The sequence below is a fragment of the Cetorhinus maximus genome, chromosome 2, assembly GCF_964194155.1.
Source record: "Cetorhinus maximus chromosome 2, sCetMax3.hap1.1, whole genome shotgun sequence".
Lineage (NCBI taxonomy): Eukaryota > Metazoa > Chordata > Chondrichthyes > Lamniformes > Cetorhinidae > Cetorhinus > Cetorhinus maximus.
This window is the reverse complement of record NC_135880.1, coordinates 133,349,227-133,372,272: the sequence shown is the minus strand read 5'-3', so window position 1 is coordinate 133,372,272 and position 23,046 is coordinate 133,349,227. Positions and strand designations below refer to the sequence as shown.

The 23,046-nt window shown below is 42.2% G+C and overlaps 1 protein-coding gene across 2 annotated transcripts in view; it reads right to left on the bottom strand.

Moving 5' to 3' along the window:
* Window positions 1-3,495: 3,495 nt before the first annotated feature.
* LOC144697550 (sodium/potassium/calcium exchanger 2-like) overlaps window positions 3,496-23,046 on the bottom strand; it is a 302,291-nt gene continuing 282,740 nt past the window's right edge. For both annotated transcript variants that reach the window (XM_078569600.1, XM_078569608.1), the window contains 2 exons: window positions 18,111-18,277; window positions 3,496-5,422 (listed from right to left, as the gene is read on the bottom strand). In XM_078569600.1, coding sequence (XP_078425726.1) covers window positions 5,164-5,422; window positions 18,111-18,277 — 426 coding nt within the window. In that variant the 3' untranslated portion in view covers window positions 3,496-5,163. The remainder of the gene's footprint in view (window positions 5,423-18,110; window positions 18,278-23,046) is intronic.

Below are 23,046 nucleotides of genomic sequence, written 5' to 3'. Positions count from 1 at the left end.
TTAATTCCCCAAACCGAAGTATGCATCATTAAAATACATGCACATTTCACCATTTGTCTTTTATCTTTTTACATAAGTGCTCTATAGTGCTTAATAAAGGTTATTATGTGCCTCTATATTTAATAGTTAGCTTTGAAACATATTTGTAAGGTCTTCCACCTGACACTAGATCACAGCATTTTCAAATCTCTATCCAGTATTATATTTCAAAACAGATTAAAAAGTATATTGATAGTGATTGTTCTGAGAGCCTATTGCTTATCTGCAATACAGTTTGCAGTCAAGCACGATGCGAAATCTAATGGATGTTCTTCTAAAGCATGGAGGGATCTGAGGTTATTCCACCCATTGAGTTTGGACTTGGTCTTTTATAACTGAGACTGTACACACTGGTAGCCTGGCACAAAGATAGGAGTTTATAATAGATCCAGGTACAGTAAACCCAAAACAAAACTGGCTGGGTGGAATATATGCCACATTTCTTTTTTTTTCATTTAGAAGGGTCAGGCTGTTTAGAAATAGTTTCACTAAAAGTTGCCATATTTCATTTTCATGCAATACATCCAGGAATACAAGTGGGTGGTCGGAGGAGAGGTGAGAGAAAGAAAGCGAAATCTATTTGGAAAATTAAATAACTTATCATTTAGTATTTACCGCACTTTATCCATAATTATTAAGGAATAATGCAAGATCATTAGAATCTTTACAGACCCAAAATAATTACTCTATTACAATATTTTTGTTTCTTTTCTGTTAATTTACTGCTGTCAATAACAATTTTAATTCAATACTATTGTCATCCTAAACAATGCAATCTTTAAAAAGAACCATAATTTGCTTAATCAAAGCCAAACACCAATTTGACATGGTGAGCTCCATTATTTGCCAACAACTCAATAATATTGCATTAAGTAATTTTATTTAATATATCTATTTTTAGTTTTCTGATTCAACTCTTTGTGGTCAATATTGCAGCCCCACACCAATTTAAAAGTATAGTTAACTAAAGTGTGCCTGAGTGCTAATGAAAGACTACAACTTGTGGCCAATCCTGAGCATAAAAGGCAGCAGCAAAGGCAACCATATGGTTTGACATAAAGGAACAAAGCTGAAAGCAACTGATGACTCCTATTGAGCTGCATTATCATTAACAACTGCGAGTACTTCAGACTTTCGGGCTCAATGTTGACCATCACCTGAGATCTTGGAGCAATTGCAAATTACCTGTAATTAATAAACCCTCCGGCAGTACTTGCTATTTTATAATCCAAAGCTGAGTAGTAGCAAGTTGAAGATTGTTCTTTACAATGGAATCATTAAAATATTAGCCCTGTTTTAAGGTTTGATGAGGAAAACATCTTGCTGAATTATTCATTTCTGATACATGGCTTCCTGTAAGTGATCCTACAATTAGAGTGAAGTGATATGTAATTTTCATAAAAGGACAATGCAGCTGAACAGTGGGGCCACTGTATTGCGTAGGATGGCAAGAAGCAGGATTGCTCCTGTGATCCTTGCAACAGCGGTTGCCTATCTTGGGTTTATTACTGTGGTGAAGTTTTGGCAGTGGCCATGTGCAGGGGGGAAATAATGGAGATAGAGCCATTGTTTTGAGCCATCCATTGACGTATTCACTGTAACAATGAAATGGCAGAGTCAACACATTTGACTACTCTCTTGACCACATTTAAATGCGAAGTCTAAAAAGGAATGGAGAACGAAAAAGGAGTCTTGCTCTAAAAAAAAACTGCATGCCATTTTCTTTTAGATTATTTTTATGCACTTGACCATTAGTCCCTTGAATAATTTAAAATCCTACATAATTTATAAAGAAAGAGATATTTATGAGTGTGTTAAAGCTTGTAACATATGGAAGGGCTTAGAGGATGTGATGAATTGAAAGAAGAAAGCTTATGCTATTTTTTGGCATTATCTGAAGATCTAATTTATCTCTGGCCTCAAAACATTTAGCAAGGTAGAAATTGGACTTGATTGCACCCATTATAGGTGTAAAACTGGCAAAAAGAGGGTCAATTTCAGAGACCGTAGTTAGGAGTTGGATCATACAAGGGAGCTATTTTATTTTATTATACAATTTTATTTTGGCATTGCCAGAGGAGGTGGTGGAAGCAGGTATGATAGTGGTGTTTAAGAGGCAGCTTGACAAATACATGAATAGGATGGGAATAGAGGGATACGGACCCCGGAAGTGCAAAATGTTTTAGTTGACGGGCAATATGATCGGCGCGGGCTTGGAGGGCCGAAGGGCCTGTTCCTGTGCTGTACTTTTCTTTGTTCTTTTTCTTTGTTCTTTGTTTGGTACTGATTTTTGTAGTGTCTTGATTATTTATCTAAAAAAAATCATCACTATGGGTGGGATTTTCTGCACCCACCTGCAGCCGGGATCTTCCGGTCCCGCCGCAAGCCAATGGACTTCAGGCTGGGGAGCCACCTCGCCCGCGGCGGGTCCCACCCACGACGGGGCTGGAAAATCCCGGCCCATGTCTGAAGCGATCACATATATACAATTAAAATATTAACTTTGTAAATTGAGAGGGTAGGATTAAGTTTGAAGATAGAAAGGCAACTTAAAAAAAAACCAAGAAAAAGAATGTAAAGAAAGACGGGCACAATGGAATGGAAATACTCAAAATACTCTACTCAGTAAATATGATATGCAGAAATGGAGTTGGGAAACAGTAAGAAAGTAAAATAGAACATAAATAGGTGAGGAGTGCCAAGGACATAAAACAATAGACGAAACAAAAAAACTGGAAACTCTAATCATGCCAAGAAATGCAAAAAAAAAACCATGCATACCAAATCAGAGAAATCTCCCCAGAAAGAAGATTGGTTTTTGCTAAAGCTCATTCCCCTATCAAATAAGAAACATTAATTTGATTCCATTTCTTATGTTGAGGCGAAATGACTGAAGAAAGGGGAGACCGGTGATTTAGCCAATAACAGATAGTAGTGAAAATACATTTTTTGTTGTGAACCTTGACCTTTAGTTGGACTTTAATTCAATTTAACCTCTCAGGCTGTAGAGAGGTTGAAATGAATGTTGCGGCTGGCTAAGGATATTAGAAAGCAATCTGCATATTCATTTCAAAGTCTGTAATCAGAATCCCTTTTCTGCCTTGTTGGCAGCCCACATTCTTTTCTGTTGCTGGCAGCAGAACCAGTCACCCCCTTTTAAAAATGGGTTTCAGAAGTTATTCACATTTATTGACACAGAATATTTAATGTAAGGAGAGTAAATCCCAAGAACCTAATGATTATAATCAATGAAAAGATATATGCATAACTGAGCCTCTTACTGTAAGGATTCTGTTTCAGCACTTACATTCATTTTGTCAAAACGATCACTGGCTTGAAGAAGTTTCTGGTGTGCATACAAACCTTCCTTTCCATTACTGTCCAGAATACTGTTCCCGTGCAAATCCAGGAACAACATCTCCCCAACAACACAAGAAACATCACGAATACCATCTCGAGATTGACAATAGTAGTGATACTATAATGTCATTTTATTCGGAGCATTATGATTACCATTAGCCCAAGTTCAGACATTAATGCCCATCAAAATGAGGTTATTGCTGTATTATCCATTTTTATTGACAGCTGTAAATGAACATATTGAATCCTAACCAAACAGAATACCTGCTGAGTGTTAACATTAAACAGCTCTAGTTGTTTAAGTATTAGTTTTTATATGTATGAATTTATTTTTAAAAAAACACTTCCATATTATTCCAGATTTACTGAATCTGAAATATTGACCATATCACATAGAGCCAAAACAGTAGCACAATGAAGAGTAAAGATCTACATTAGATGTGATGTTATGAGTGCACAATGTGAGTTGCCATGCCACACTCTCTATCTGTATTAGAGTTTCTCAGTAAATACTGCACAAAGCTTATACCCAGTGAGAAGAAAACTGACATAGAGAACTGTGTAAAAGTGTTTATACAGTGAGTTCTTTTCTATTGGATCAGCAAGTTGATTCATTCTGCACTTGCAATTTAAGGGTACAAATACAATCTAATCAAATAAAGGAATGTAGAATAAATTTTTTTTAAGTTACATTTAAGATTCAATTCAACAGTTTCTTAAACCACAACTCAAAGAAAGACTATCGTACCCTTCTACATATCAGGTTTTACTTCGAAAATGTATTATGGTCTTTAAAAAAAGGACATACTATAAAAAGAATACATACATGTTTGTTGATATTTGTCCAAGTAAAGTGCAGAAATGATCTATAGGCCCTACTGTTAATTCCACAATATGGCAGAATGTCAGTGACTACATTTTATTCTGCATTAGGCAGCAAGCAATGATGTGTATACTAGATAAATAGCTACGACCTTAATAATAGATTAATAGCTCTATAACCTTAATATTGCCATTCACACCTGATTGAATTTGCTTTCAAGTACCACGATCTATAGCAGCTTCATTGTTTTATTCATGAGATGTACTGGTGATTAAAATTGTTGTGCTAAGCCAAAAAAAGTTATAAAACATAAAATTGTGTAATAAATGTGTAAAAAAAAACCCTAAGACTTACAGAAGTAAATTTGTATCAAACATTATAGCTCCAGCACTAATCTGATTCTCAGTGCCCAAAGAACAGGCAGGTTTGGCTAACTGTCTGAGAACCCAAAAATATTACGCCCTCCCCCCAAATCAGTTTTATGCACCATTGTCTTTTCAAAAATAAATTACTTCACACCAGTCATTCTGAAATATAATGCATTATTTCAATATCTGAAAAACTGGCAGAAAAATCTCTGCCACTGAAATATCATGTAGCAACAAAATAAAAACATTGAAAATAATTCTCTTAAGGGGCTTAATAACCAATTTGGGTTGTGATCATCCCACAGACATTAGATTAACCCAGAGAAAAATCCCAGAAAGAGGAAATTTCTCTGTTCAGGAATGCCACAGATACAAACGCCAACTTTATTCATTTGCTTGAAATGAGAACAGAAAATTAATCAAGCAAAAAAATACAGTTGCTATTGTTTAGTATTACTTTCTCATTCTCCATTAAATTGCATGGCCAGCTGAGCCAATCTTAAAATAAAAGCTGCAGCAGGCGGGATGAGTCATAATTTTCCCAACAGTACCTTAAAGGAAAAAAATGTACAGTCACGATGATCCGACTGTCACTGGGCATTCGATGACCTTCTCTTCCAACAGAACACTGACAATCAGAAACAGGATGTACAGTACAAACATGATCAGTCCAAGAATTTTGTTCATTTTCCATTTGCAGACCCCAATCGAAAGGATGACGAAGAGAAGCATGATGAAGAGGAGAACAATAGCACAGAACAGGCCATTGCTGCTGACTACGATTGGGGTAAAGTTGTTAAAAAATGAGTGCAGGAGCCATGGCAAGGGAAGGCTGCAAAAACATGGGAAAGAAAAACACACTTTAAAACACGCTTCACGCTTCGGGGGTCACAGTCTCAGAATAAGAGGTAGGCCATTTAAGATTGAGTAGGAGTTTCTTCACTCAGAGGGTGGTGAATCATTGGAAATTCTCTATCCCGGAGGACTGTGGAGGCTATCATTGAGTATATTCAAGACAGAGAACGATAGATTTCTAGATGTTAAAGATATCAAGAGATATGGGGATAGCACGGGAAAATGGTATTGTGGTAGACCAGCCATGATCTAGTTCAATGGCGGAGCAGGCTCACGGGGCCGAATGGCCTGCTCCTATTTCCTATGCTCCTAAATCTTTCTGAAGGAGGTTGAACTCTTACCTCTTCCACGAATAACCCACAGTTATGTTTTCATTACCACTTATGCTGAGATTTTGTTAATGTTTTGAAGATATGAGTTTATTTTTACCAAAAGTTTATTTTTACCATTTGCCCAGTACCTTTAAATGTCAACTGCTGCAGCAAACAATACAGCTAAATAGTCAATCTGATGAATATAAGCCACTAAGAAAATTCCCTGTTCCACTTTGAAAAGTGTCATGGATCTTTTTTTGTACATTCAAATAGCCAGATGACTCCTCAGTTTAACATCTCATCTTGAATGACGACACCTCCTACAATGCAGCATGCCTTCAGTCCTTCATAGTGCTCAATCCTTTTGACTGAGACCAGAGTATTAGCATTCAGCCATACTGGCACTGTTCATTAGTTAACTTATTTCTTCTTAAGGCATAATAGAAACAGAAGGAATTATGCCAAGGCTAACATTCAGCTATTGCACTGAGGAATAAAGACATGTATAAGGGTTTGAGTAGCAAAAAAACTTAAGGGAAGAAAGGAAACTTTCAACGCATACATGCTACAGTCTTTGTGATATGGAATTTGAAACTCAGCTCAAGATGGAACAAAGAGAAACAGAGTTAGTGGACTAGATTTTACCAGTCCTCTGTGGATAGGCTGGGGGATGGGGTTGGGGGCATAAAATGACAAGGGAAGGCAGGGAGTGGCATGCCCATCATCTTCCTACTGTCATGCCAACTTGCTAATGGTGGCGAAGGTGAAAGACCGTCCTCACATAAACAGGCCAATTGAATGCCTTAATTGGACAGTTTAGGGCCTCTTCCCACCATTGGCATTTTACCAATGGTACAGAAGCTTACCGCCACGTATGGACAACACCAGGTAAATCCTGGCGACCTCCCCCAGTGGGCTCAGGGGGCCCTCTTACTTGGGCACTCTGGCACATGGAGGGATCCCTGGTGGCAATGGTCACCTCTACTTTGGCAGCTGTCAACAGGACCTCTGCCACCAGCACTAAATTCTGGCCAATGTTTCAGGTCAATGACCTTTCATCAGATAGTTTACTGACCAAAATTCAGTGACCTGAAATATTAAACCTTATTCTCTCTCCTGACCTGCTGAGTATTTTGAGCATTTTCATTTCAACTTTCCAGCATCTGCAATATTTTGCCTTTGCATTGCTGGAGAGGTACTGACTATGTTCTTATGGAAAAGGATAAATCTATGTGCTGGTAGCCTCATGAAGCTGTGCAGTAAAATAGAGGCATTGGAGGAGGATGGTGTGGTTAATCTGCTGAATGGTGCAAAGGCCAATGAAGATGAGGAGAGATAATGTATCACTGTTGCAGAGAATGTCATTCATGATTTTGATTAAGGCTATTTCAGGTCTGTAAGGGTTTGGCTGAGAAGGATTCAAACGTGGAGTTATGTGAGTGATGGACATGGTGCTGGGAGGCTGCATGTAGAAGAATATTCAGGTGAGAAAGTTAGGTTGGAAATGGGGTTCTAGCTGGCAAGGACCGAAGAGCTGGTTTTCAAGGAGGTAGTCAGAATGGTTACAGCAGAGGAGGAGGCCAATCAACCCATCCTGTATCTGCTGGTTCTCTGCTCCCCTGCTCCACTCCCACACCTCACAGCTACACAGCCCTCACCATAGACCTGCAAATCCACTTTTCTGCAGGTGCTTATCCCATTCCCCTTTGAAAGCCATGACTGCAATTAATGGGTGGAGAGGATGATCACAAACTGATTTCACGACGACGTGAGACTGATTTTTGGCCTTCCCGTCACATGGTCCCCACCCACCTGCCATGATGCCAACAGGGACGGAAAATTCTGGCCTATGTTGCTAGTTATGCTTTCTGACCACTTTCTCAACCTGCCCTACCATCTTCAATGATTTGTGCACATACAGCCACAGGGGTCTCTATTGCTGCGCTCCCTTTTGTACCCTCTTATGTTTTATTGCCTCTCCTCATTCTTCCTGCCAAAATGTATCATTTCATACTTCTCTACATTAAATTTCAACCTGAGATTTAAAATTATTAATTATAGAGATGGAGTCTTCTGAGGAGGTGGATCCATTGACAGTCTCGGTGCGCATGTGGATCTGAAAGGGTAGATGGGTGGGATGATAATTGATGAAGTGTTTGGGGAGTCTCGTGGGTAAGCAAAGCATGAAGGGACTGGATAAATCGAGGGGAAACTATAGGGATGGTAGGTCAGAGCTGGAGGTAAGAGGAAAGAAGGATGTAGCGGAGATAATCACAAAACGAGAACCAAGGAAGGTGCAGAGCGCAGGTCAGACGCACTTGGAAACAACATGGGTTAGATTTTGTACTGCCGGTTGATGAGTTTTACTGCCTGATCTCTTTGCTTTCTTTGTGCTCACGACTGAAAACTTTAAATATGATTCACAATTGCATTGCATGGTATGACATCACATTGACCAGAGGATTACAGATCATGCCAGGTGAAGATAGCTGATCCAAGTTAGGGCAGCTCAACCAGGGCTCCTAATTCTAATTGCTCTACAGTGACCTGAGTTATATGAAGTGTATGTAAAAATATCCAAATACTCAAGATGCTCGATACTATCCAGGATAAAGCAATCCATTTAATCGGCACCCATTCACTGACTTAAACATCTGCTCCCTCCACCATTGGCATATTGTGGCTTCAGTATTTACAGAATGCGCTGCAACAACCCACTGTGACTTCACTGGCAGCACCTGCCAGACACATTGGCAGCTAGAAGGACAAGGGCAGTAGGTATATGCAAACACTGCAACCTCCAACTTCCTGTCCAAGTCTCACAATACCTTGACTTGGAAATATATCACTGTTCTTTCATTGTTGCTGGGTCAAAATCCTGCAGCTCCCCCACCAACTTCTTTGTGGGAGCACCTTCAGCACATTGACTGCAGTGGTTTAGGAAGGTGGCTTGCCACCACCTTTCTCACGGGAACTCTGGATGGACAATAAACACCACAGCCGGAGAATGAATTTTTGAAAATTGTGATGTTAGGCAAAGACAGGATTAGGTTCAGCTTTGATGCTTTCAAAACATTGCAGATCACCACCAATACTCACTCAAGCTGAACGGCCACTTGGAAAGGGTACTGGCAAAGGAGGGGAAGAAAATAAAATTAAATGGACAAGGAATTAGACTGATTAATGCCTTTTTTGTAAGCATCCACCAGAAATATGCAAAACAGGCAGATCATGACCTCAGTCAGAGTACAGTGATGAGCTGATGCCAGCAGTGCCATTTTGGGGCTTCATGTTTCAGCTAATGCCCTCTTTCAACCTCACACAGCTGAACACACATTCAGTAGCAGGAAGAACCCTGCCCACCATTGCTATTTAAAGGGATCAACTACCCATTGGTTAGTTGCTAGTTAAGTTATTCTGGTGGCTGCTTTAATTCTACAAGTGTTTGGATGTTGCAAAGGTCTACAGTGAGCGCTCTGCACAATTCTTGGTTCTGGTTCGATGGTTGTTTGCAGTGCAGATGCTGCAGGACTTTTTGCTGACTTCATGGCTTCTGCATAAACGGGCTGCTTCCAGACATATGTGCACTAGTAGGAACTCACTTTGGAGAATTAACAGGAGACATGGAGAGCAGAACAAGCTGCTGGAAGAGAGAAGAGAGGAAGGGGGAAAGAGGGCTCTCAGCAGGACACATAGTGCCCCAGGGTGTTCAATGGTCAATTCTCCCACCTGAATCTCAGTAAGGAACAATGGCGCGAATTTCCGTGCTCACTGGCGTCGGGCTTGTTCGGTGGCGTGAGTGGACAATATGGCGTGATTGGTTTCACGACAGCGGGAAACCAGTTTGCGATCGTCCACTCAGCCCGTCGATGGTGGGCCGCATTTCCCACCATCGGACATTGGGAACTTCACTGTAATACATCTACATATCATTATGAGGCCAGCTCATCGGACTCATCCCCTACCCCCACCCCACTGGATCGTCTGCCCACGTCGGCGGGAAAATACTCCGACGTGTTTCACAATAGCGCATAAGTGATGTGCACCTGGTGGGCTGCACTTCACTCGGGACTTCAAGGTTTGTTTGCCCACCTTGCTTCAGTCAGCTTTCGCAGTCATCAGCGCCAGGCTTCACAGACAGCACCACATCACTTTTAGGGGGGGTGGGGGACACTAATGGGTAGGTCTCTACCTACCAGATCAGCCACCATGGCTGCAGGGCAAGGCCTTGCTTTGGGGAAGGGGTCAAATGGCCTCAGGCAAGGGAAGAGGCTGCAGTACGAGAGCTGTACTGGGGAAGGGGGGGGTATCCCAGGGTGTGTATGGGGGCACATGTTGATCTGTGCAAGTGGCCTCAAAATGGTGAGAGCTGAGGAGGCAGTCTCCAGAGGAGATGAGGCAAGATAGACATGATGGTACGTATGTGAGAATGGGCGGTGATGTCCATTGAGATGATAGTGAGTGAGATGCCAGTGAATGTGTGATGGGCTTGAGTGTGAGAGTTTAGAGTCATGAGATAGTTGCCATATGCTGGCTGCATGGATGAGATTATTCATCCTCTATCTGCACTGGATGACCAACCTCTTCTATGCGGCACTGGAACTGACCACTGCTGCCACCACCTACCAAGCCGGGGTGGTAATATAGCTGCCCCTGCTGCAGCCAGAGCAGGGGTAGGGGACAGCACAGCAGGCCTCCATGGCGTCCAAAAGGTGCTCAAGGGCTGCAGTCTTCTTGCCTTCCCGGGCCATGTCTTCTTCACTGCTGTCCTGGGCTGGAAGCAGTGAGCGTGGTTGTACATTAAATATGGTGCCTGGCATGATGAAGCGGCGAGGTGATGGTATGGCAGGCAAATGAGAGCCCACCCACCATGGAACTAGCGTGTTTCCCGGGAATGCATAATTAATGCTGCAGGTTTGGGATGATATGGCGTGAAAACCCACCATTACGGCTGGTGGGTAAAACGTTATTGCAAATCTGGGGCGATTCTGCCCAACAGGTCAGTTACCTGCGCTTTACTAAGGAGGTCCTCACTGAAATCTGCCACTTGTTGTAACCACAACTCTGCCCTCAGAGCAGGGTGAAGGCACCATTGTCAGTGGGTATGAAGCTGACCATGGCCATGAACTTATGCGCTTTGCTCCTTCAGGCAGGAGCTGGAGATATTTGCAACATCCCAGTTTGCCAACCACTGCTGTGCAAGGGAGGGCACAGAGGTTCTGTACTCAAGAGGAGAATGTACTTCATTCTCTCTTGCCAAAGGGAAGCAGGTGGAACAAACACTGGATTGTAGGCTCCCCCATGGTGCCACTGACTGCAGTCAATTCAGTTTGCAGACACAACATGTTAACTCTTTCCTATATTGGAACTGAAAGGGATTCCACTCTTAACATTCAGCTGAAGTGACCGTGGGCAGAGTGGAAGTGCTGACTTCCCATTGGAGGAGAATACAGGTGGTCTTGGAGGATGACCTTGAACAGCTCTGGAAAGCTCAGCTGAGGACTGCACCATCTTGGCTTAGGTGGCAGCAGTCTGAGCTGGTTAACTGAAAGACAGCAGCAAGGACATCGGCAGAGTGACAAGGTGGGAGTGTGAATGCTATCATCCTGGGAGAGGACAGTATCTTTGTGCTCCATGGAGCTACTGCCACTCCCCCCAGGGCAGGGCTTCAGCAATCCTGTAATCTGTTGGGGGACAGACTGCCAAACTGCTATGACAGTCTGCAAGCCTTTTTGAACACTGATATCCACAGCCATAATAGCAGCAAGCTGACTTTACCTGACAGCAATCTGAACTTCTACTATAGTGCACAGACGTTGGGCAGTTGCTGCTTGAGTTGCAATGAAAGCTTTGACATGGACCATCAGATGCTGCCATGGTGGAGAAAGTGTGCGAATGATGTTGGCCACCAATTCCGTGCTGGAATGGATGGGCTCCATGCTTTGATGCCGGACTCCTCCGTGTTACCTGATGCCAACCACAGGTTTTCCGGCAGGTTCCCAATGCGCAAAGCATTTTGTTGTGTATAACCAGCAATGTTCTTCTGTAGGCTGTCCCACCGCAGTGGAACCAATGTATGAGCACACCGTTGGTGAGCTGGCACCTATGCTATCCTTGCCCCTTATCCTGGCTGGATGCCATTCATGCCTCACAACTCACCATGTGCAATTCCACTCTCCGATCAATCTTCTAAGATAGTCACAGTGTCTGAGCTGGAGTCTGGAAGTGTGAAATCAAATATGAAGAGACCGTCATTGTCCAATGGTTTCAGCCCTGCTGCTGGCCACAGCCTCAGTAACAGCCGTCCGAATAATTACCAGCAATATCTTCTTCATGGGAGGTTAAGACATGCAGGTGCACCTGTACCCTTCCAGTTAGCTCCAACTACACCACCTAGTTCGACAAGAGAGAGGGAGGTTCGTCAGTGAGTGTTTTGCAATCTGTTTGTCTTATGTTGCTGACAGTGTTGAGTAGCTGGTAGCGATTTGTGAGATGTTAGTTTGACAATGGTGCTAGATGTGCGAGGGAAAGGTGAAACCATGAATGTTAGGGGGGTATGAGACCTGATTGATAGAGAATGGTAGTGTTTGAGTGATATGGGTGTGGTGACTTGAGCAGTGGCTGAGGCTGCTGCAGTTGGCAGAATATAGCATTTGAAAATGCACTGACAGACCTTGACCACTTGTGTGAAGTCATTGAACTTCTTGTGGCATTGCACCTAGGCCCTGGGGGCTCGACTCCTGGCATAGACTTCCACAGCTATCTGCTCCCATGGCTTTTTGAAACTGTGTCTGAAGGGCCTCCTTCCCTCTCTGTGAATATAGATCATTGCTCCTCCTTTCCATCTCTTCCACCAAGACAGTGTCTGAAAACATTGGTACCTGCGCTCTCCTATGTTGTGCCATTCCTCACTCTTTACCAAGTCAGATTCTCTTCAACCATGATTCTCAGCACGTGCTCCAGAGCCAATGCACCTCCCCTTTAAGAGGTGCAGGGTAGGCTTTAAGCAGTGTAGCCTAGCTTTTAGGCGGTGGTAGCCACTCAAGATATTGGCTCCCTACTGATCAACAGTACAGTTGGTGCTGGTTGGACATGGAAATCATTGAAATGAGCAGGTAGCAAATGAGCAGGTAGCACAAAGTTGGTTTGCTGCCTGCATTGCAATCAGTGGGTGCGGGTTAATTGCACATCGCAATCTGTTTTCAGGGGCTGTACAGTTTAGCCCCTGTTGTATATTGCAATGAGGAAAGATTAACAGGAGGACTTTCAGAGGCAGCCATTATTGAACTAACTTTGTCTACATCTCCTCAGAGGGCATCAGAGGGCAATGTAACAAAATGCTCAAGTCTTGCAATTTACTAAACTCCCTTCCCACTTTAAAGCACATACATTAAACTGCAAAACGATACACGTACATAACTTCCTAGAATATAATATGTCTAAGCCAACATCAACAATACCCAAAAATTTAACAGCTTGGGTAGCATACCCATTTTTACTATTATCACAACCAAAACATATATGACCGATACTGCCATAGTAATTTACATGGAAAAATGTTTTTCCTTAACACAGTTATGTGTTTAACAAAAATATCATTTGACAAGAAACAAAAGAAAGAACTTTTTCTTCTTCCTTTCAACATGCTTTCAATTAACCTATCTGGCATCTTTTGCTATCTGTCTGAGTATCTCCTTTCATTAGCTTGACTCAAGGTTTTCAACACCCCAAACTGCGTCAAACCTGAACTTAGGCTTTGATTACCAACTCCACTTAATAGTTGGATCTGTGACATTGATTGATTAGTATTACTCCTACAATTTCCATCTCTTCCACCAAGACAGTGTCTGAAAACGTTGGTACCTGCGCTCTCCTATGTTGTGCCATTCCTCACTCTTTACCAAGTCAGATTCTCTTCAACCATGATTCTCAGCACGTGCACCAGAGCCAATGCACCTCCCCTTTAAGAGGAGGCCAGCCATTCGTGACATAATTGAGCACTTTACTGAGCACCACATCCTTGAAAGTTTCTTCATTGATTACTCTAGCAGAACTGGGCATGTTATTTGTAGGTAACTCAGTGGTCAGAAATGAATCAGTCTTCATGGGAAATCTCAAAAGAACAATAACAATAGCATAATCTGCTGATTTACAATATTCAATATCATACTAATCACTTATTTTATCATTAGGTCCTCCTTGCTCAAAGGCCACTTTTGCTCTCTTCCCACTTCTTCAGTGACAGGCATATTCTTACTGATCCCTACTGTAAATAACTCAGCCTAGTTTAACTGTATTTTCTTAAGTCAATTTCTTCTGCAGGGAGACTTTGTTCCCTCTTACTATGACCAGTGGCAAGTTGATAGGATGCATCATTGCATTCCACTCTAACTTCACCTAAGCCTGGAATACTGTTATTGGAATAACTAGTTACTTTCACACCAGTGACTGGCCTAAAGAGTGTGATGATGAGAAATTGCAGGAGCATTTCACAGATAGAAATGAACTGAGAATAGATTAAGGCTGTCTCCTATGGGGTTTAAGAGCCATTATTCCATCAAGGTTTAAAGAGCAATTGTTAGAGGAACCTCATCAAAAACACAGAGATAGTTTGTATGAAAGCCGTAGCAAGAAGTTGTTTTTGGTATCCAAAGGAAGGTAGAGATATTGAAGTTCTGAAGTGTATCCCATAATGAGAAAAGGTCCAACCAAGGTTCCTTTCATTCCAACACAAGAAAACCGTTGGAGTGAGTACGTGCTGATTTCTTTGAAGTGGAAGGGAAAGGGTACCTTGTTTTATTCAATAGCTATAACTAGTGGATAAATGTTGAATTCATGCCCAACATAAGTGCCAAAATGATTGAGGTTTTTAGAAGCTGCTTTGTAATTCATGGATTGCTGGAGGTGTAGGTGTGAGCTAATGGTCCACAGTTTACATCAGAAGAATCTGAAATACTTCTGAGTAAGAATGGAGTCAAACATACTCTAATACCACCACATAAGGGAATGTGACTTAGGGATTTCTTGCCTTGGCTTTCTGAGATAACAGACACAGCTGAAGCTGTATCATTGAAGAAATTACAGTAAAATTCCGATGAGTTGAATCATAGGAGATCCCCCGACAAACTCCTGTTAAGCGGAGCTTTGAGATATCTGAAGAGGCTCCAGTCCCACATGAATACATCTCTATGTAACCCGATATGCTTACAAACACGGTCTATATCAAAAACAAAAGATTCAAACACTAAATGAAAACACAAAAAAGTAGTAATTGTGTGAAAAAGTCTTCATTCAATTTGTTCACACCTTACAATGGCCTGACCTTGTAAAAGGCCAGAGCTTTGCATCGAAAAATGTAAGGAGTCAGCTCTGGAAAAAACTCCACAATCAATTTCTGCTCGGGTGAACAGGCGGGCATTCATGATCTCTTCAGGGTCATCGGCCTCCTCGGGCTCCTCAGCTGAAGAACATACTGCATCTAAGATTGCACCATCTATCAGTTGCATCATGCAGCGTAAGGCATAGTACACCTCCGGGTATATTTCCACTGTTGTCTCTGCTGGAATTTCCATGCCGACCTCCCGCAGCAGAGTGAAAAATGCCTCGTCAGTGGGTTGGTTGGTCTCACCCTGCTCCTCCTTGTCCTCAATTTTTTGTGCAGTTGTAAGCTTTTTGAACCAGATCTCTGATCGATAATACTTATAACTTTCTCACAAGTTTAGCCATATACACAGGGCAGAATTTAGCCCTCGATGGGCGGGCAGCCGAACTCCACCGCCGAAACGGGCCCCGCCGCCATTTTGAGTGAGTGGGCCAATTAAGGCCCGCCCAGTGGCCTGCCCGACAGGAGGCACTTTGCGCTTCCTGTGCGGAGGGTGGGGGGGGGGCGGGGGGGAGATTCCCCAACTGTCAAAGTACACTCTTTCATGCATGCGTGCGAAAGAGCGCACTGCTCCCTGAGACTAAGTGATGTCTGAGGGAGATTGGTGACAGTTTAAAAATCAAAAATAGCAAAATAAAAAAATTAACATGTCCCCCTCATGTGACGATGTCACACGAGATGGGACATGTTAATAAAAAGGACAAACTTTATTAAAGATTTTTTAAACAGACCTGAAACCTCATCCCGCCAGTGGATGATGTTTCATGTTTTTTCTCCTTCCCGCTGGGGCTCCTGGCCTGCCCGCCAGCCTTAAGGTTGGAAGGGCAGGGCCTTTAATTAGCTTAATTATCCTGTCAATGGCCTCAATTGGCCATTGACAGATCGGCGGGCGGACAGCTGATTTTGCTGTCCGCCCGCCTTCCTGAACATTTAAATGGGGCGGTATGACGTCAGGGGTTCCTCCCGACATCATCCCGCGTCATTTTCCCGTCAGCGAGCGGGCCCTGCCCCAAAATCGCCGACAGAAAAATTCAGCCCACAGGCTTTGAACGTCCATTCATAGGGAGATCTCAATGTCAAATGATGGCTTGCCCAGCACTCCATGATTTTATGGTGTTGTGTCATTTAACTCGGCTGTGATTGGTTGGCACGGTCATATAACAAGCTTAGACAAATTCAGCTAATCCGAGTTACCAGAGTGGAATTTCAGCTTATCAGGCGCATTGTTCCATGGGATTGGCTATTCTGCCAGCGGGAATGGTTGACAACTTCGATATAACCAGAATTTTGTGTCATCAGAGTTGGACTCGTCGCGATTTCACCCTAAGTTGTAAATCTCCAACTTTCATTTCTACAGTGGGTGCTGGGATTTTATCTTCAGCTCTATCACTCTCTTCCATGTGCTGCTTTTCTTGCTCTCAGAGTACAACTCAATCTTCCTGCTTGATAGCATCAACTCCTGCTTCCACATCTATCATATGCCAATTCAAGGATTTCCAGACTCCAGAACTAGCTTTAGGTCTACCACTACCTCGATCTGGTGCACGGCTGCCACCTGAAACTTTACCACAACCTGGAGCATTATTGTTTCCTTTATTCCTGCATGGCCCCCGGATGTGACTGACTTTCCCACAGGCATAGCACTTTGACTGGAAATGGGGGCGTTTAAATTGTTGGCGGCTATCATTGCAATGGTAGCATCTATATTTCTGTTTTCTGAGAGTGTGAACTTGGCTGCTGTGGCTTGGATCTGGCTGAAATTCAGTGGGCCTCCTTTGCCGGCTCAGGAAAGAACTTCCTTGCAATTTGCACCTCTCTCTATTTGCCATTTCCATGGCTGTCACCTCATTGCAGGCCTCCATCTACGTCAGCTTGTCACCTTTGTTCAAAAGCTTGCCCTGGATTTTATTGTTCTTTAGGCCTCCTACGAACGTGTCTCTAAGGTTGATTTCTAAGTTCATATCATATGCACAGTGATTAGAATTTCTTTAATTCAAGAATATAATATGCAACAGTCTCACTTGGCAACTACTTCCTTTCATGGAATGCAACCCTCAGTGAAATCTCATTCTAAGTTATGCGTTGTATATGAGTCAAGAAACTCATTTATTTCAGAATAGTTCATTGTACTGGGGTCACGTGGACAACACTGGTTAGACACCACCTCATCTGGCCCCATCATGGCGAGGAAAACATTTACTTTATCCTCATCTCTTCCTTTATTCACTTTCAGCCAAATGCGTAGCCTTCATTTGTGAACATGAAAGTCCTCCTCATTAGGGCTGAATGCCCCCGTTCTCCCCAAACATGGCTTCAGTACCATTTTTTTCAATTACACGATGTGTACATGGAGTAATCTTATAAATTGCTCAGACTTTCTGGATGTCAACTTTAGGAGTTCCAAAAATGTGCCACAACGTTCTTCAGTCCTTCATTTCTCAAATGAAATGTAAAAGAAAATTCCATCCTCATGATCATCTTTCTGTTGTGTATTACACAGAGAAAGATTAACATGTGGACTTACAGCAGGCAGCTACTATTGAACCAACTTTATTTATACCTCCCCAGAGTGTGCAATATAACAAAATGCCCAGATCTTGCAATGTACCCTGTCCCTCAATCTGTTTCAGTACATGCAAGTCAGCAGTGATATTGGTGAAGCCCTATGATTTGGTCTGCTGCCATTCTGTGGCCAGTGCACTGTGCATGGAGCTAATGGGACAAAGTGGGAGAAAATCAGATCCAATATTGATAGATTCCTGTACTCAAATGTTAAAGCTAAAGCAGACAATTGTAATGGAGGGAAGAAGCCATATGGGCCCTTTTCTAGGATATCCAAAAATTTTTTGTGCAATGCTATTTGTTAGAAAAATAATGCAATCAGCCTGCTGCAAAGTTTTCCTAAAGAAATAAACATAAGTGGCAAAAATGATTTAAAAATAATTTCAAACAATTTTTCATGAACTTACCCAACTGTAATGTCAAATATATTGCTTCCAACTGAGCTGGACACTGCCATGTCACCAAGTCCCTTCCGTGCTACGATTACACTCGTGATGAGGTCAGGAATAGAAGTGCCTGCAGCTAAAATCGTCAATCCCATAATCTCTTCAGTGATCCCAATTGTCTCCCCAACCTACACAATTGAAAGCGTGAATATTTCTTTCAGTGACACTGTAAAAAAGAAAAGCTTCTAACATCATCAGCATACATACACAAAAGGTCAGTGCTCTGAAGCATCATTCAATCTATTCTGCTTAAACAACTCCTGGAAAAAGAGATTAACTCAGTAGAGGATAGATATTAAGAGGCTTGAATCATTTTCAAGGTACAGTATTGGATATTGGACTGAGCTATAAGCACAGAATAAAAAATCAATTCAGAATGAGAGAAATGATCACAATTTGAGATAAATATCTTTGAAGGCAAATCAGCTCAGTGGAGTATTTTGCACAGGTCGTTGCATACTGAAAAGGTTAAGGCTTTTTCATATATATTACATGGTAAAGCAGCTTTGTGCTCATTGAGCAATGTGTTATTTCACTAATGGCACAGATCAAGCATTAACAATATGAATGACAGTAGTTTGGAGGGTGTGGAAGCAAAGGAAAATAGTGATCTATGCTTTTCAAAAAAACCCACTTGTTAATAACAGGCAACCATAAATTTCGTTGCACAGTCATTTTTTTTTAGAAAATGCATTATTGTAAGGATTTCATATAATTTATTAATCAGCAGCTGAGATTTGACGAATTCCAATGTTTCCAACACCCTGTTGTGCCTCATGAAGATTCATTTTGCCATTTTGATGGGTTAACTCTCTGGACGCGAGAGAGGGAGAGAAATCGCCTTTGAAATTGTTCTCATGAATGAGCATTGTTTAGAATAAAGCATTTCAATTTGGAAAAACTTGACTTCTGCATTAAATGACCTTCTGCATTGCCTGCCACTCTTCTTCAGTGGCAATGTGAAGGTGGTTGCTTCACGTAACAGCCAACATGCATTGTGAGAGAGTTTACAACAACTGGGAGTGGGAACCACAGCAGCTAGTGGGTAGTTCATTCAAAGCTCCATGTCACTGAGCTCCCGGTCTGGTTGCATTACTTTGACAAATTGCTGAGTAGATGTCACGTGGGTTAGGGAGAAAATCAGACAATGGGAACCTGAATCTTGTCTGGATGCTCATTTTTTCCTCACAATACATGGATAAAATACTACTCTATGGGCCAATAACACACTTTAACCGTATGTATGAATTCATTTTATGCATGCTGAACATCTGCCATCCAGGTCTACTGCAATCATCTGGGCAGATAATTTTCAAGAAAAACACCTGATTCTCATCCCCCTTCCTGTGCACTGAATTCACAAATATTATCTTCCTTTTCCAACCTATCGTCAGAATACGATTTCTTCATTTTTGTTGCACTTTGTTTGACCATCTGTCTTGCTAGCTAGTATTCCACCCTCCCCAGACAAAAATAGAATGCTCACAGATCTTGAATTGCAAAACAAAACATGCTGTCACTTCTGTTCTAAAATTTTGCTGTAGGCATTGTTTTCAATGGTACAATAAATTGGGTAAAGAGTTTGGAAAGAAAGCTGTATCCAGATTATGTAAGTGTCCTGATCTTAAAACTGTTTAAGACACTGGAGCATCCACAGATGATGGACACTGATAACCGGAGCAAGCATAGCAGTCCCCACTAACAACACTAGAATCAGTTAATAGGTCCATTGACAAGCTAAACCACTCAGCACAACTCACTCACTACATACTGTGCATGATGCATGTTACAATACATCATGCAGTACAAAGTAACAACTACAATAAAAATAAATTTTAAAAAATGGCTGGGGGTAATTCAGTTTTGACTGATGGGAGGAAAATCTCCCTTAGCATTCTGTAAAGGATGAATGTGAAATGCATTCCTGGCCATCCCAAACTAATTCCCTGCCAGTGGATTAGCAACAGCATATGAACACATCTAAAATAGCATCTGAGCTAGCTCAACATTTCTCTGCAACAAATTAGGAAAAATCCTCATCGATTTTACCAATCTGTTGAGTTTTTCCAGTGGCCTTCACCATGAGTGTGTATTCTGCCTTCCTCGCAATGCTGCTGCTTTAATATAATGAAACTAAACTTGTGATTTGTAAGTAAGAGGGAACACGAAACCAGAAAGAGCATGTTCTGAAAACTGCACAATATTGACCGGTGTTGAATAAAGTTTACAAGCCTAGACTCCTGGGCAATTAAATATTTCTCGGAGCGATTGCCTTCATCAGAGGTAGCAAATATTTTATTGGTTGTATAACTGCAATGTTTGAGGTTAGGGTTTAATCATCCAGCTGGGCCAAAGTAGAAAGAGTTCAACTCTACCCTTAGCACATGTTCTACTTGACTTGTATTTTTGATGACACCTGCACCCAAATGCTTTACAGTTGATGAGCATAACACTTATGGAAAAGCACAAAATAGAAGCAGGCACCAATATTGAAACACTTGATGAATGACAGCATCCGCTGATGTTAATTCTTTTCCATCACACTATCAGGCAAAATGATTCTTCTCAATCAATTCTCCTGATGGTGCAAAGCATATTTAAATCAATGTATTGAAAACATGAAAAGAAATAAACAAATTCCAAAGAATGTTAAATTTAAACATTTCTCCTTTTAATGGTTTAGTTTTTAAAGAAGCACTGCTTTTGTGAAATAGTCACAAACGAATTAGTAAAGTTGATTTCAAATGACAGCAGAAGTGAACATATGTTTGACAGACTTGTAATAATATTCCTCTATCCATTATGTTTTTTCAGGATATTTAACCCATTTACTTTATTCTTTCATGGAATGTGTGCATTGCCGGCAAGGCCAGTATTTGTTGCCCATCCTTAAATGCTCTTGAGGTGGTGGTCAGGGGGAGCTGCCTTCTCGAACTACTGCAGTACATTTGTGGTAAGTATACCCACAGGGCTCTTAGGCATCATGTGCAAGTAAGACAAGATCCACAAACTGGACTGCCCTGGTAGGCCCATTGTTCAGCCAGCTCCTGCCCACTGAACTGATTCTTTCTTATCTCAACTATGTTTTTCAGCCCTTGTCCACCTCATCTACTTAATCCATGAGTTTTCGTATGCCCTTCATCACTTGAATGGTTCCCAGCTTCTGAGCCCTAACCATCTCCTTTTTACCACGGACATTGAATCATTCTACACCTTCACCCTACCAGGATGATCTGAGGAGTTTTCTGTTTCTTCCTTGAACAAAGGCCCAATCTGTCCCCATCCACCACCACCCTCCTCCTCTGGCTGGCTGAACACATTGAACAAATTCCCCTTTAACTCCATCCACTCACTTCATTCAAATAAAAGTTGTTACCATGGGTACCCAACATGGGTCCTATCTATGCCTTCCTTTCTGTGGGTTGTCTGGAACATTCTTTGTGACTGTGATACTTAGGCCCCCATCCCTCACCTCTTTTTCTAGTACATTGATGACTGCATCGGTGCAGTTTCCGGGTCTCATCCTGGACTGAAAAATTTCAATCAACTTTGCTTCTGATTTAGACCCTTCTCTCACTTTCACATGGTCCAACTCTTCCCTTCCTCAATTTCCCTGTCCCCATTTCTGGGGATGGGCTGGCAAACAATATTCACTATAAACATATCAATTTGCACAGCTACCTTGACAATATTTCCTCACACCCTGCTTCCTGTAAGGAATCTATTCCATTCTCCTAGTTTCTCTGTGTCCATTACATTTGTTCAGATGACAACACTTTCTATCCAAGACCTTTGGACATATCTTCCTTTTTACTCAACCGAGGTTGACAGTGTCTTCAACCATATCTTCTATTTCAAGCACTTCTGTTCTCATCTCTTCGCCTCCCAGAACCATGAGAGAGTTCCCCTTGTTCTCACCTTTCACCACAACAGGCTCATTCTCCATCATTTCCACTACCTCCGGAGATGCAACGATCAAACACATCTTTCCCCTTCGTTCTCAGCAATCTGAAGGGACCGTTCCCTCCACGACACCCTAGTCCACTCTTCAGTAATGTCCTACACCCCTTCCCTTTTTCGCATGGACTCTTTCCAGGCAAGCGCAGGAGATGCAACATCTGTCCTATTGCTGCCACCCAGCTCACTGCACAAAGCTCAATCACTCCTTCTAGGTGTAAAATCGCATTTAATTGCCCTTCTTTCAATTCAGTATACTGTATTCACTGCTCACGAAGCGGACTCCTCACCCTTCTTGATCTGTCTGCAACCACACTAGTGGACCACACTATCCGATTCCAATGTGTTTCCACTGTCATCCAGTTGGGTGGAATGCACTCAGCTAGTTCCATCTTTACCTATCCAGTTGTAGCCAAAGAATCAGCTGCAATGTCTTCTCTTCCCAACCCCACCCCATTAACTCCAGAGTTCCCCAAGGATCTATCCTCGGTCCCCTTCTATTTCTCAAGTACATATTGCCCTCTAGCGACATAATCTGAAAACACAGCTTCAGTTTCCATACGCCAACGATACCCAGCTCTAGCTCACTACCACCTCTCTTGATCCCTCCACGGTCTTTAAGTCGTCACATTGCTGGTCCGACATCCAGTCCCGAATGAGAAATTTTCTCCAATTAATTAATAGGAACACCAAAGAAATTGTCTTCACTCCCCATGACAAACTCTGTTTGCTCACTACTAACTCCATCCCTCTCCCTAGCAACTGAGGCTGAACCAGACAGTTTGCAGACTTTGTGGCATATGTGACATTGAGACAAGCTGCCAGTCACATACTGCGCCATCACCAAGACTGCCTATTTGGATCTCTGTTATGTCATCTGTCTCCGTCCCTGCCTTAGCTCATTTCTGCTGAAGCCCTCATCCATGTCTTTGCTATCTCT